Raw genomic sequence first — 12838 nt, 5'->3', positions numbered from 1 at the left:
CGTAGGGACCTTCCATATACTTAGTTCGACACATTTTCAAGTCGAATTGATTTTGTACACAGGTCAATCAAAAATGTTGAGTCACCATTACCTAATACATAATAAAGCATTAAAAAAAGCAGTTCCTGATCCTTCATCAGATTTACTTAAAACACATCATTCATTAAAAAGACATTTTCATTGTACCTTAATAGAGGATTCACAAGAAGTCTTCAGAATCCAAGAACATTTTATGAATTGAATCCCGCCCACAAAGCTCGGAGTGGTCACAATCATAATAAATCAAACCAAGTGCTTTCAGAACGAACACGTTAAATCGAAACAATGTTTTACCATAAATTGAATTTTACCATTAAATTGTAGTCAACTTCGTACAATTGTAATTTGGTGGTAATGTCAAAATATTGTATAAATTGACCACTTCCACGATACTTCATAATTAAATAAATGAGAAACAAATACACAAGGGCAGAATATTTATTAGTAGTAACATGGTACCAACAAAACCCATGTTTGACAGCGGAAAGTTACGAATCATACTGAGCCTCCCTAAAGTAGAGCACGTCCTCTTTTTCGCTCTCTAGATTTTTTATTTTTATTATTGTTCGGACCAGTCAGCGAGCAGACCGTACCCCAAAAATTACGTATTATATTATATCTCTAAGTAGTCCTGAGATATTTTCAATAGAAGGTAATTATTATTTTGTCACATGTTTTCCCATACGATTTATTATAAAAATACATTTCCCATTTCGGTCTCGGTAATGAAATATCTGCCAACCGAATCTTTACGAGAAGTATCTTCAGCGCAAGCGAACTGACACTTCACCAATCACATGGACCACTTCAACTTTTGACACTTGCTAAAACTAAACCAACACCACTGCTAACTATCTACTAACCACGACCCCACGGGGAAGGAACTGCCAGGAAACCATGGAAACTCACAAGGCTACGACGGTAACCATGGCAACGACATAACACGGATCTTATACGGACAGGTCACATCACCATTTGCAAGTAACCTCCATGTAGATAACCTCTGCAACGCCGTGTATGGCCTGATAGCATCACGTATGGTTGTTTATGCATCATTTCTTGGGGCTGGTCGGTATAATCCGGTAGTTATCGTATGCTAAGTGATGACTATTACTAATGCATTGCTATTATTGCTAGTAAGGAAATGCTTAATTAAAAACTGAATTCGGTTTGCCGACTGCCTAAATTATGTATTTTTTGTTTTGGTTTAAAAACTAGACCCTACTCATAGTGTTGTGTTCCTGCCGGTAAGTAAGGTTGCCAGAGCTCAACGAGGGAGAGGAGTGTTAGGGTCGGCAACGCGCGTGTATCTCCGGTGTTGCAGGCGTCCATAGGCTACGGTAACTGCTTACCATTCAGGCGGGCCGTATGCTTGATTGATTTGTATGTATGTGTAATCGGTCCTAATACTAAGAAACTCTTACCCTAACATTTGTTTCCTGTTTTACATTTTCAACTTGTACTGTACCAACAACAAACATAGTTGTACAAAAAAAAACATGACCTAATCAAGCCATTTTTATTTATCCGTTTTGTAGCTACTGCGAAGTAAATTTCTTAACATGCTGCAATTGTAGTTTTTACATTAAAAACGAAAAAAAAAAACAAATAATGAAAGAACTCAATTTAACGCTCAAAATTGCTTTTTGGCCACCCACTGGAGCAGTACTTGCTTAGAAGTTTCAGGTTCCCGTTAGCCATTAAGATTTACTACTTGACCTGGATGTCTAGAACGGTATTTATTGCACTATCCTCGTGCTCGAGGCATATCCATTAGCGATCCGGCACAACAGTGGATCTTGATATGATATCAAAATACGAGATTTAGGAAGAGAACTTAGAACTCGGTGATCGAAATTATCACAAATTAAGTAAGTCGCCTTTTAACATCTAGTTTAAAAACATGAAGCCTGAATCCTCTGAAGGTCGATGCAACAGACAACAACTCCTTGTCACGTGATAAATATTATCAGTCTCTCTTATGGTGTAATTGCATTACTTCCGTCGCCATGCGCCTGGCTACGCATGTCGTATGTCGCGTCGTACGCGTGGCCGCGTGCGACTGACGCGACGTTGATGCTACTACTAGGTTAGGTGGCGGTTAGGGCGGGGACCCCACGAAACCGACAGAATAATTATTAAATTAAGTTTGCAATACAAAATACAATTAACATTATATAAAGACAATTTGGAGCAACCGAACTGTATTCGTTTTAGATTGAAGCTACAGCTGCTGTTTGCGTCTAAAATTGAGATCGGTCTATCCCGCGATAAAAGTAGTCGAAGTCATATGTGTAAGTCTCCTGGTATACAATAAAACAAGTTACTAAATAAATACAATAAGTAGGTGTAGCTACTAGTAATAAATCTCTTTATTCAATATTGTTCATTCATTTTATGAATTCAGGCTTTAAATCGGGCAAGTACCTACCATTTCTACCCACATGCTACCCAGAGCTCTAACCAAATTCGTTATACATGTTCACAATATTGAGCGCGCTAAATCGAATGAACCTGATGACCCGTCTCATCATCTCATACACTGTTGTCTTGCTAAGTTAGGTAGTTTAAAATTGAAGATGAACTTATCTAAATCTGGCATACATCACAAGTGTGCTAGTCCACAGGAATTTACAGGGCGCCTGACAGCTGTCTAATAGTATGATGTTGTCCCACAGAAGTGCACTGCACTTATTTCTCACGCTGTGCGTTGTGTTTCGTTGTAAGTTGGTTAGAGTCCAACAAAATCTGCCTTTCAAGTAACAACTACATGTTTGATACAAACTTGACCTGCACCCAAACCCCTGAAGAACATCACAAACTAGGAAATGCGACGCGGCTATCGAGCAGGTCAACAGTCAGCGCCCACACACCTGAATCACCGGCCGGTGCGTTATTCTCACATTAAACAAAAAGTATCACAACATTATAAAATGTATAAACAAAAAGTTCCACGTTTGCATGTGGGACGACTGACAATTCGATAATGATGTAGCTTTGTCAAAAATAGTCCAGTTTTTAATAGCAGTTTAAAAAAGTTACTTCAATTATTTAGGTAGGCCATTCTTAAATAGGTAAATCAATAATTGTTAGTTCTTATTCTTAGTCCCTAAGCTTCACGGCCGCAGCATTGTACCGGGTGTAGGTGACAACCAAAACTCACTAATTACTGTTACAAGTTCACATTAGGTATAAACAGCATAATCCGCCTAAATACTACTAATCGTGTAACCCGCAAGTTCGTTAGTAGACTGCAAACCCTTGACAATAACTTAAACATTTTGAAAGAACCTATAGCGGAATATGAAGTAAGGTACTGACGTACAATTGACACGGCTTCCTTTTCACATAAAATTAATACGCATTTCGCTTTCCGATCAAAAGGAAATTACAGGATATGAGTCAGCGATACAAAATGTTAAATAACAAGATAAAGTTGAAGTTCATTAAGGCGAAGGTTGACAAGGTCGCCCGGCGACATTCGCCGCGAAAGGGCAAGCAACTTCGATACAATACTGAAAAGGGAACTTTCCCATCGACCATCAATATCGGAAAACACCAAAGCACTATCAGAGAACACCGACCACATAAGGTTGAAAATGGTTTGAACACAGTTGCAGACAGACAAGGGGATGAAGTTTTGAACTTACGGCCAACGCTTTTTGTCGACCGCCTCTGCAAATGCGGTTGAGCGCATCTCTCGTACAACACTGGCATAATGGATTTATTTCAACAATAGATAAAAAAAAAACACAATTGAAGGTTAGGTTCAGTGCACTAGTATATCCATTAGGTAGTTGAAAAGCGGTGGTGCCAGCCGGTATTCAACACGGCCGCTCGCGCACTGCCCGCGCGCGTACCGCCGCCCTATACTTATAGCTTAGGCGGCAGTCCGACTGACCGCCCCATGAAAAATTCAACCCCAAAACACACGGCTTTCACACGCTAGTTTAATGATGATAAACATGGATATAGCAACACGTAACATGACAGGAAGGGTGTATTATCCGCTTTCCTGTTTCTATATCATGATAAGAAAGGTAAAGTTTGAAATAGACATGCAAAGCAGGGCGCGAAAGGTTTTTTATGGTGACGACCTTAACGCGAATAAGACATCAAGTATTTTGAGATATTTTATAGTAGGCTCGTCGAGGCTGGCTGAAGTGTTATTATAAGACCAGAAAGAAAGTATAATTTTGTTGTCTGACAGATTATATTGGTTGTACAAAATGAATATTAAAATAATACAAAGACAATTGTACACTCACCTTTAGATAAAATGGTGCAAGCCTAATAGTTGCCGATGGGAACTTAACACGTGATGAAGGCTTAAAGGTGCATTGCAGGAATGCCTCATTATAATGTGTCGATATTCACATACATATGGACAATAAATATACTCTTAGGTATGTATTACCATAATTTTATTTTAGAGAGAAGTATGGAGAGCAAAAACTAGCTCAATGTGATAAAAAAACTTTAAATTTTGAAAGCAATATTTCATAACAATATTTTTCTACTAAAGATGCCGGTAGTGTTTTGTCACACAAGTCAAACAACTAGGCCAAAATAAGGAATCTCAGTGGAACAAGATGTCCTCTCAGACTATTTTTATGATGGAGACAATTTTCTAAATCGTCAATCCGACTCAATTCACTGCGTAATTCATCCTCAAACAACGAGTCGTATCGATTATAAACTGATCCTTCCAATCAAGTTACACTAGTCAGTACATATCCCGTCAGTCATTACAATCAATTTGTTCGACCGGACATAATCGTAACCGACCGCCGCATTTACATGTGATCTTGCGATAACTATCGCCAACAGCCACACGAAATAGCACCATAACTTTTAATACATTAGGGGTCGGTTGCACCAAGCCGTCTGTCACCGCAAAAGCGTTCGCTAAATTTTATTGTATGGGAAATTTCATAGATCTCCGCTGCGTGACGTTGATCAGTCTGTTAATTGTGGCTGGTGCAACTCGCCCTTAGTCATTCAATTACTTGAGGATATAACCAACGGAGACGCCTTGTCTGTAATTTTCTGTACAATAAAGTCTGCCAATTTTTGCAGGGGAGGGGAACTTCAAATGTATACGTAACGTCAAAACAGCCATGTCAGATAAACGTCAGTCCATACATTGTGTAATTTGTGTATGACCATTGGCCGACTATTTTCGACAGAGGGGAACGCCTAGCCTATAATCTAAGTTCAATTAGGTCGAATAAACTACTAAAATATACTGAACCGTTTCATAATCATAATTTTTATTAATAATAAAGGTCAAACGGTGAGAATTAACATAGAGCAAATGTTAGCGGAGTTCGTGATCCATCTCATGGCCATGGTCTGGGTCAAGTTCAAGCCGAAATACTGAGACTATATATAGAAGCAACGGGCTCTGTAACAACACTGTAACAAGTTTCCTGTTTTTCAGGAACTGGTTTTTTAGAGACAGAGAATGATTAATTTAGATAAAGACCTCAACCAAGCCTTAAGTCAACTTTCAGTTAGATTGGCTAAGCATTTTTATAATCAAGTTGAATCTGTAACAAGTAAGCTGGCTTTATTTAAATAAAAAATACAACAGCTTTTTTGTAACAATGAGGCCTACCGTTTTTGTGCTCACCAGTTGGTGCCACTGTAGATGTAGGTCCAGAAAAACAGATCTCATAATTCTTCTATGCTTATTTTTATAAAATCAATACGTTCTAATACACACAAAAGTATTTTAACGTCTAAATGTGCCATTTTTTCAACCTTTTTAATTATGCATATATTTTAGTTGGCACTTTTTTTAAACCACTAACATTTATTGAGCTATATCTATTGCTTACCATGATTAATCAAAGATAGACAAAGATTTACCACAATTATGATAAGGAGTGAAAATTTCCGATAAAAAAGCTTGAAATCCCCAAAACTTCTATGCATTTGACATTTTGAAAGGCCTCCATCTACACTAGCGCCCCTAGCGGCGAAATTAAACGCGGTAGCCCTCATTAACATAGTACACGTGTAAGTTGGAAATAAAATTCCTTTTTTTATAGCGTTAAACATTTGTATCGGATCGCGAGTATAAACAGGTTCCACGCGGAAGAAATCGCTGGTAAAGATTGTAATTCTGATGCCAGAATATAATAAAAAAGCAATTAAAAAATATATGTAATATACAATATGCTTTCTAGTTTCGCGTGAAAAGTAAAAGGAATAAATAGAGTATAAAGTAAAGCGTAACTATATATAACTATAGTCTATACGTTAACTACTATAAATGCAAATAGAATGCATGTCATACTCGTATTACGAGCGCAGCGGATAAAAAATAGCACTGCATCGCGTTGCGTCGCTTGTGTCACATTGTAGCTCGACCTAACTTAAATTTAATCTGGATTTGGAAATCTTAGGTGAGGTTTCAAATTTAGCTATCACTACATAGTAGAATAGAATAGAATAGAATAGAATGAGATTTTATTCGTAAGCACAAACAAACAAGACATTACATAATACAAAAGAAAACATAAAATAAGATTAAAGTGCCACGAAATGGCCTCATCTCAGCATGTATAAAACAAAGTCGCTTCCTGCTGTCTGTCTATTCCTATGTATCCTTAGATCTTGAAAACTACGCAACGGATTTTTATGCGGTTTTTTTGAAATAGATAGAGTGATTTCGCGCGTGAGCGGTTTCTAAAAGCCGTTTGTGTTGTAGCTTATCAAAGCTACAAAAAATATTAGAAAACTAAGGGACTTAGATCAAAGGTCATTGGGGCATGGGACCCCCTTAAAAAGTTCGCTAAATTTTATTGTATGAAAAGTTTTATAGTAAACCGCCGCGGCGCGCCCAGTGACGTTGATCAGTCTGTCAAGTGCGGATAGTGCAACTGGCACTTAGGGTTCTGGTTGGAGTCTGTCCTTGCAAATATAGTCTAGTTTCCGTGTAATTTTTTTCATGGCATTTGCCTTTGATTAAAACGTGTAAATTTCAATATAAAACTACAATTATGCGTTAGCCCCCTCTTAATGAGTGCTATCTATTTTGGTCTATTTTGGACGGTGAAACCTCACTCAAGGCGCAATCATTGCTAAACGCCGAGCTCCGCAAATTGCTAACTAATTAGCGATCCTAATTGCGCGTCCCGCGTAAGCAACAAGTCAACTCGGCGCAAGCAGGGCACTAATCGTTGCCAAACTAACGTTACATAACGAAAACGATAGATGCCGGCTAGCACGCGACTACGGTGTCCACAGGGTGTTCAAAACTTGCGGAGATTCCCAATTTTTTTTCTTTAGGCTAAATTTTATAAGAATAAGAATAAGAATAAGAATATATTTATTTAAAAGAAAAAACCTTAATAATATTCGACAATATCCAGTGGCCCCACACTAGGCAATGCCTGTCACGTGGTAGCCGGGTTCGCATTAAACAACCAAAGGTTAAGTAAAAAACTAGGTGACATTAATAGAAGTAATAATTAAAGAAATTAAGTAATTTAAAGAAAGAAAATTAAAGAAAAACTTTGTCTCTGTGTGTGTGTGTGTGTGTAAGTGTGTGTGTGTGTGTATGTGTGTGAGTGTGTGTTGGGTTGCGCATGTATTAAGGCTACAGAGATTGTTAGCATACGTAAGTGATTAGGTGACGACCTTCAGCAGCATTTCAGTTTGACTATAGTTAAGACCTTTCAACCAGTTCTTAATTACGAATTTTGCTTCAAGAGGAGACTTTTTAGATATGTTGCAGGCCTTTACTACTGTATTGTAAATATAAGGATGCAGGGAGTTAGGCAAACGCCTCGCGAATGCGGATTTTGTGATGGGAGTAGGAACTTTGAAGATTCGATTACGGATTAGGGTAAGATATTCTTCGGAATTTATAGTTTTTCGATGCACGTGAGTTGCAACTCGTAGGATCAATAATTGTCTCACACTAAGAACATCCGCGTCTTTATAAAGGGTGACCGTTGAAAACCACCGAGGCTTCCCAAGCATGACCTTGAGCACAAACCTTTGGGCCCTTTCGAGAGGCAGTAGTGCAGAGCTAGTGGAGCCACCCCACACGCCAATGCAGTAAGACAGGATGGATTCGCATATCGAAGTGTATACAATCTTAAGCAATTCCCTCGTAGCAGAATTTCGTAGCAGCTTCATAATAAATATCACCTTTCTGACTCTAGTAGACATTATTTCGATGTGTTTTTTGAAATTAAGATTTTCATCAAGCGTAACGCCCAGATACTTTATGGCGGTACAATTACTAACAACACCGAAAACTCTACTCGAGTGACTGGCTGAATCGACGTCTGCATTGGCACGAGAAAACTTGAGATCTGGCCGGGAGCTGGGGGCAGAAGAAGCCGTTTTATGAAAGCATAAGTATTTTGTTTTTGAAATATTAAGTGAGAGCAGGTTGTTAGCGAGCCATTTGGTAATCACAGACAAACCTGTCTCAGCTACCGCAAAACATCGTTCCCAGGACACATCGTGAAACAGCAGAGCAGTATCGTCTGCGTAGCAGATAATTTCTGCCTGACTGACGGGGAGAGAAATTAAGTCATTGAGGTAGATCATAAAAAGAGTGGGACCGAGGATGCTTCCCTGCGGGACACCGAAGGTTATCGGAGCTGAGTCACTGACTAAAGTGCCAAGTCTTACACACTGCTGCCGGTTTGTAAGGTAGCTTTTGAACCAGTTCCATGCGATACCGCGAATGCCTAACAGTTCAAGCTTCCTTAGCAATATCGGTATTGAGACAGTATCAAATGCCTTAGCCAGATCTAGGAAAATTCCCACGCAGGTTTCTCCTCTGTCAAGATAGGAAGAAACAAGGTTAACTAGTAAGGTGGCGGCTTGTTCAGAAGATCTGTTTTTTCGAAAACCATATTGTCTTTGGGAGAGCAGGTGTTCTGATTCAAGGAAATTGATTAGTTGATTATTAATAATCTTTTCCAGCATTTTAGATAGACTGCTGAGAAGAGAAATAGGGCGATAATTCCCGGGGCAGCTCTTGTCACCTCCTTTATGAACGGGAACCACTGCAGCTACTTTCCAACACTCCGGAAAAGAACCCGATGAAATGCTGAGGTTAAAAATATGAACGAGTGGTTTGACGATATAGTTTTTTAGATTTTTTAAGATACGAGTGTTTATTTTATCAATGCCAGACGCGCAATCTGGGTTTAAGGACATGATTAATTTCTCTACTTCAGTATCGTCGGTAGGATTTAAAAAAATAGATCTAAGAGGTGATTTGGTTAAAGCTACTTTAGTCGCAAGTGTCATCTCACTCGTGTTTTTATCAGAGAGTATAACATTTGCTAGGTTTTTGCCCACTGATGAGAAAAATTCATTGGTGTGATTAAGGGAGTCAGAAAAGTTAGGCTTGATGGTGGCTAGTTCATGGGGAGTATGCCTCTCCTGATTGAGGTGAGCTATGTCTCTAATAGTTTTCCAAAGTTTCCTCGGGTTTTTTTTGTTATCCAAAAGTTGTTTTCGGTCATGATCATCCTTGGTTTTTCGTAAAATGCTTATATAAAAATTTCTGTATCTAGTATAAGTAATTTTGGCTATTTCATTATAGGGGTTTTTTCTGTGATTGACATGTAGTTTGTCCTTGACTCTAGAGCATTTAATCAAGCCTGGAGTCATCCATGGTTTCAAAATTAATTTTGAATTACTTACAGATCTACATGAAGAATGTTTTGAAATTAGGTTAGTTAATATGGAGTAAAAAACTTCTGCGGCTTCAGTAGCTGATGTTTTACTAGTGACCGGCTGCCAGTTTTCTTCTTTAAGCTCCGCTCCGATGGCTTCAAAATCATGGCTGATCACGGTTCTGGATGGCTTGGCGCGATTAACCTTATTGGGGGCTGTAACACCAATCATAATTAGGTCATGGTCTGTAATATCAGAGACACAGACCACCGACGCAAAATTCGTCACTGACCTTACAAAGAAGTGATCCAGGCAGGTATTGTTCCTCGTAGGTTTATCAATTGCAGGCATAAACCCCAGACTAGCCAGCATACATAAGTACTCGGATGCATGAGTGTCAGAACAGGGAGAGTTAATGTTAATGTTAATATCACCCGTAACGATAAAGCAGTTAGTATTTAGTGAGTTATTATTAACGAAAGAATCTAATGAGTGTATGAATGGGATAGGATTTACAAAAGAGGGGGAACGGTATAAGCCCAGCAAAGAAAAACGTTCCGGTACATATATAAAAAGACTATCTGTATCCTGTATAACTGGTTCGGTGACTGTGGCATTTAAGGTTTTTCTAACATAAGCGACTACTCCGCTAGCTTGATTGTGAGATCTTTCAGTGCGGTAAGAGGAGTAACCCTCGAGCTGACCTATAACCGAGCCATCCTTCAGCCAGCATTCTGTCAAGACTACAACGTCAAAAACTATTTTTATTCGGTTGAATGTTACAAGGAACTGATCAAAATTGTGTTGAAGGCTTCTGATATTAAATGTAAGGACTTTAAAAGAAAAATTAGGCTTTATAATATTCAAGCAGTGCTCCGGAGATTCAGCAACATGACAGTTTACAGGGAATGAGTTATCAAGTTCATTTCCTAATAAGTCTAGTCCGGCCATGGCTTAATAAAGCGGCGGTTAAGTGCGAGACTAGTATAGTGTAGCGGCGCATCCACTTGATAATTATAATTGTAGCCTGAGATATTGAGTGTGTATATGTTAATTAGTATGTGAGTGTAGGTGAGTGGGTGTGAATATAATAGTGTATATTTTTTTAGTATAACTAAAATGCATATTAAATGTAGAATAAGTGAATATGGTAGAATTTGCAAACATATTGGGCTACTTGTTTCTAAATAAAAATGGCTAAAGTTTGAGAATTTGAGGCAGTCACACATGCTTCTCTTCTGCAAAAGAGTCCACGGCATTTCCGATACCAGGAGTTGCATAGGGATTTTCGGATTCTTTGCTAGGATCCCCGGTAATACGATCCAAGTCCAGAGGATTGCGGATGTGAATAACAGCCGAACTATCGTGCTTCCTGACAAACACCGAACCTGAAGATGTCCAGCAGTGTTTAAATTTAGCGATCGTGGCCCGTTGTCTAGCGGCACGAAAAAGCTGCCGATTTTCTCTAGTCAACCGCTCGTTGACAAAAATCCTTTGGGGGTTTTTATCATTAAAGACGAGATCTTCCGTTGTTACATTGCGCCTAGTCTTCGCAGCTTTAAGGAACTCGTCACGCGTCGCACGACGGATAAAGCGGACGGCTATTGGCCGAGGGTGGATGCGGTGATTAACTCCTTCCATGCCCGACGCCGAGCGTAGGCGGGGACCAGCCCTCCAGGTAGCATCCACGTCACAATGAGTAAGAGTCACACCAATTTTCGCTGCTGTAGTTAGTACAATATGGATGGGATTTTCATTAGAGCTTTCAGGGCAACCAACTATCTCGACTTCATTTCTCAAAGCAACTTGTTCCTGTTTGTTCAGCTGGTCTTGAAGCCTGGACACTGTCTCTTGGAGTTCAGCAGTCTGCGATTGTTTGGCTTCAAGAGACTTGATTTTTGACTCGTTGTCTGATATTCTGTTGGAAATAGTTTCCAGGCGTTACTTATTTGATGACGTTTAGGCGTTATTTTCAGGGGATACTATGAGATAAATGCCGAGCAGACCGCAGTCTCCCATAAGTCGTGGCAAAAACACGAGACAACGGTAGAAAAATTGTGTTGATGATTAGAGGAAACCTGCCTCCGTGCGATTCGGACTATGTCATTTCGCCTCTTTTCCTCCAGGGCATAGATTTCCAAAAAAGCAGCTTATGTCCAAACATTAGCCGTGAAAGGCTAACGATAAACAGTTTATTACCTATATGTAAGAAAATGGATTTTTTAAAATGTATACTTAATAACTCCTCCTCCACTCCACGGCCGAGTTCGGCCACGGCGACTGCTGTCAACTCCGTTGCTGTCGCTGGTGTGCTCGCAAGTGGCTGATGTAGCCGATCTTGTTACTAAAAGTTCTCGAACATTGCGGGCATGTGAGCACACCATCAACAAAGTTATAGGGTATTGCCGCGGGTGGTCTGGCTTTTATTCTATCGCGCTTGGCATCAAGCTCTAAGCGCCGCTGAGACTCAAAATCGGTTATCTTGGCATTTATTGCAATCCGCCATTCCGTACGCACGGCTGCCTGCTGCTCCCATCGCGAGGGCTCTACGCCACAATTTTTCATGTGACGCTTAAGCACATCTTTGTATCTGAGGAATTGGCCGCCCTGTTTCCGCTTGCCCTCCTCAAGCTCAGAATAAAAGATGTGCTTAGCCACACGCTGGTCGTTCATCCGCGAAACGTGACCACACCACCTAAGTTGACGTCGCATGAGGTATACCTCGATACCACCCACATTTGCTCTACGCAGCACTTCTGTATTCCGAACACGATCAGACCATCGGATCTTCAGTATCTTACGTAGGCATCTGAGGTGGAATCGATCCAGCACACGAATATGGCGGCGATAAACGGTCCACGTTTCAGCAGAGTAAAGAAGGTTAGGCAGCACGACTGCCATGTACACGGAGATCTTAGTGGCCAATTTCAAGTCGTGTGAGCTGAGGACCTTGTGATCTAGCCTACCGAAAGCTGCAGCCGCAGCCCCGATTCTGCTGTTAACTTCAGCATCAAGATCGCACTTAGAAGTTATCGTGCTCCCCAGGTAGCGGAATTTGTCAACCTGCTTCAGCTGGTCCTCGCCGAGTCTAACGACCAGTGTCTGTTGACTGAGCACGTCCAGCGACATGACTTCAGTCTTC

The 12838-nt window shown here is 40.0% G+C and overlaps 2 protein-coding genes across 7 annotated transcripts in view; one reads left to right on the top strand and one right to left on the bottom strand.

The window, feature by feature from the left end:
• Positions 1-12838, top strand: part of LOC134755685 (5-demethoxyubiquinone hydroxylase, mitochondrial) — a 194536-nt gene that overhangs the window by 91182 nt on the left and 90516 nt on the right. The window lies entirely within an intron of this gene.
• Positions 1-12838, bottom strand: part of LOC134755641 (kinesin-like protein Klp10A) — a 73697-nt gene that overhangs the window by 20683 nt on the left and 40176 nt on the right. The window contains exon 1 of one of the 6 annotated variants that reach the window (XM_063692166.1): positions 3690-3981. The exons of the other annotated variants lie outside the window; for them this stretch is intronic. Within the exon in view, the coding sequence (XP_063548236.1) occupies positions 3690-3756 (67 nt within the window). The 5' untranslated portion in view covers positions 3757-3981. Of the gene's footprint in view, positions 1-3689; positions 3982-12838 lie in introns of those variants that run through there. 6 annotated transcript variants of the gene reach the window in all.

This window comes from Cydia strobilella, chromosome 3 (genome assembly GCF_947568885.1).
Source record: "Cydia strobilella chromosome 3, ilCydStro3.1, whole genome shotgun sequence".
Classification (NCBI taxonomy): Eukaryota; Metazoa; Arthropoda; class Insecta; order Lepidoptera; family Tortricidae; genus Cydia; species Cydia strobilella.
This window is presented reverse-complemented; position numbering and strand designations above follow the sequence as displayed.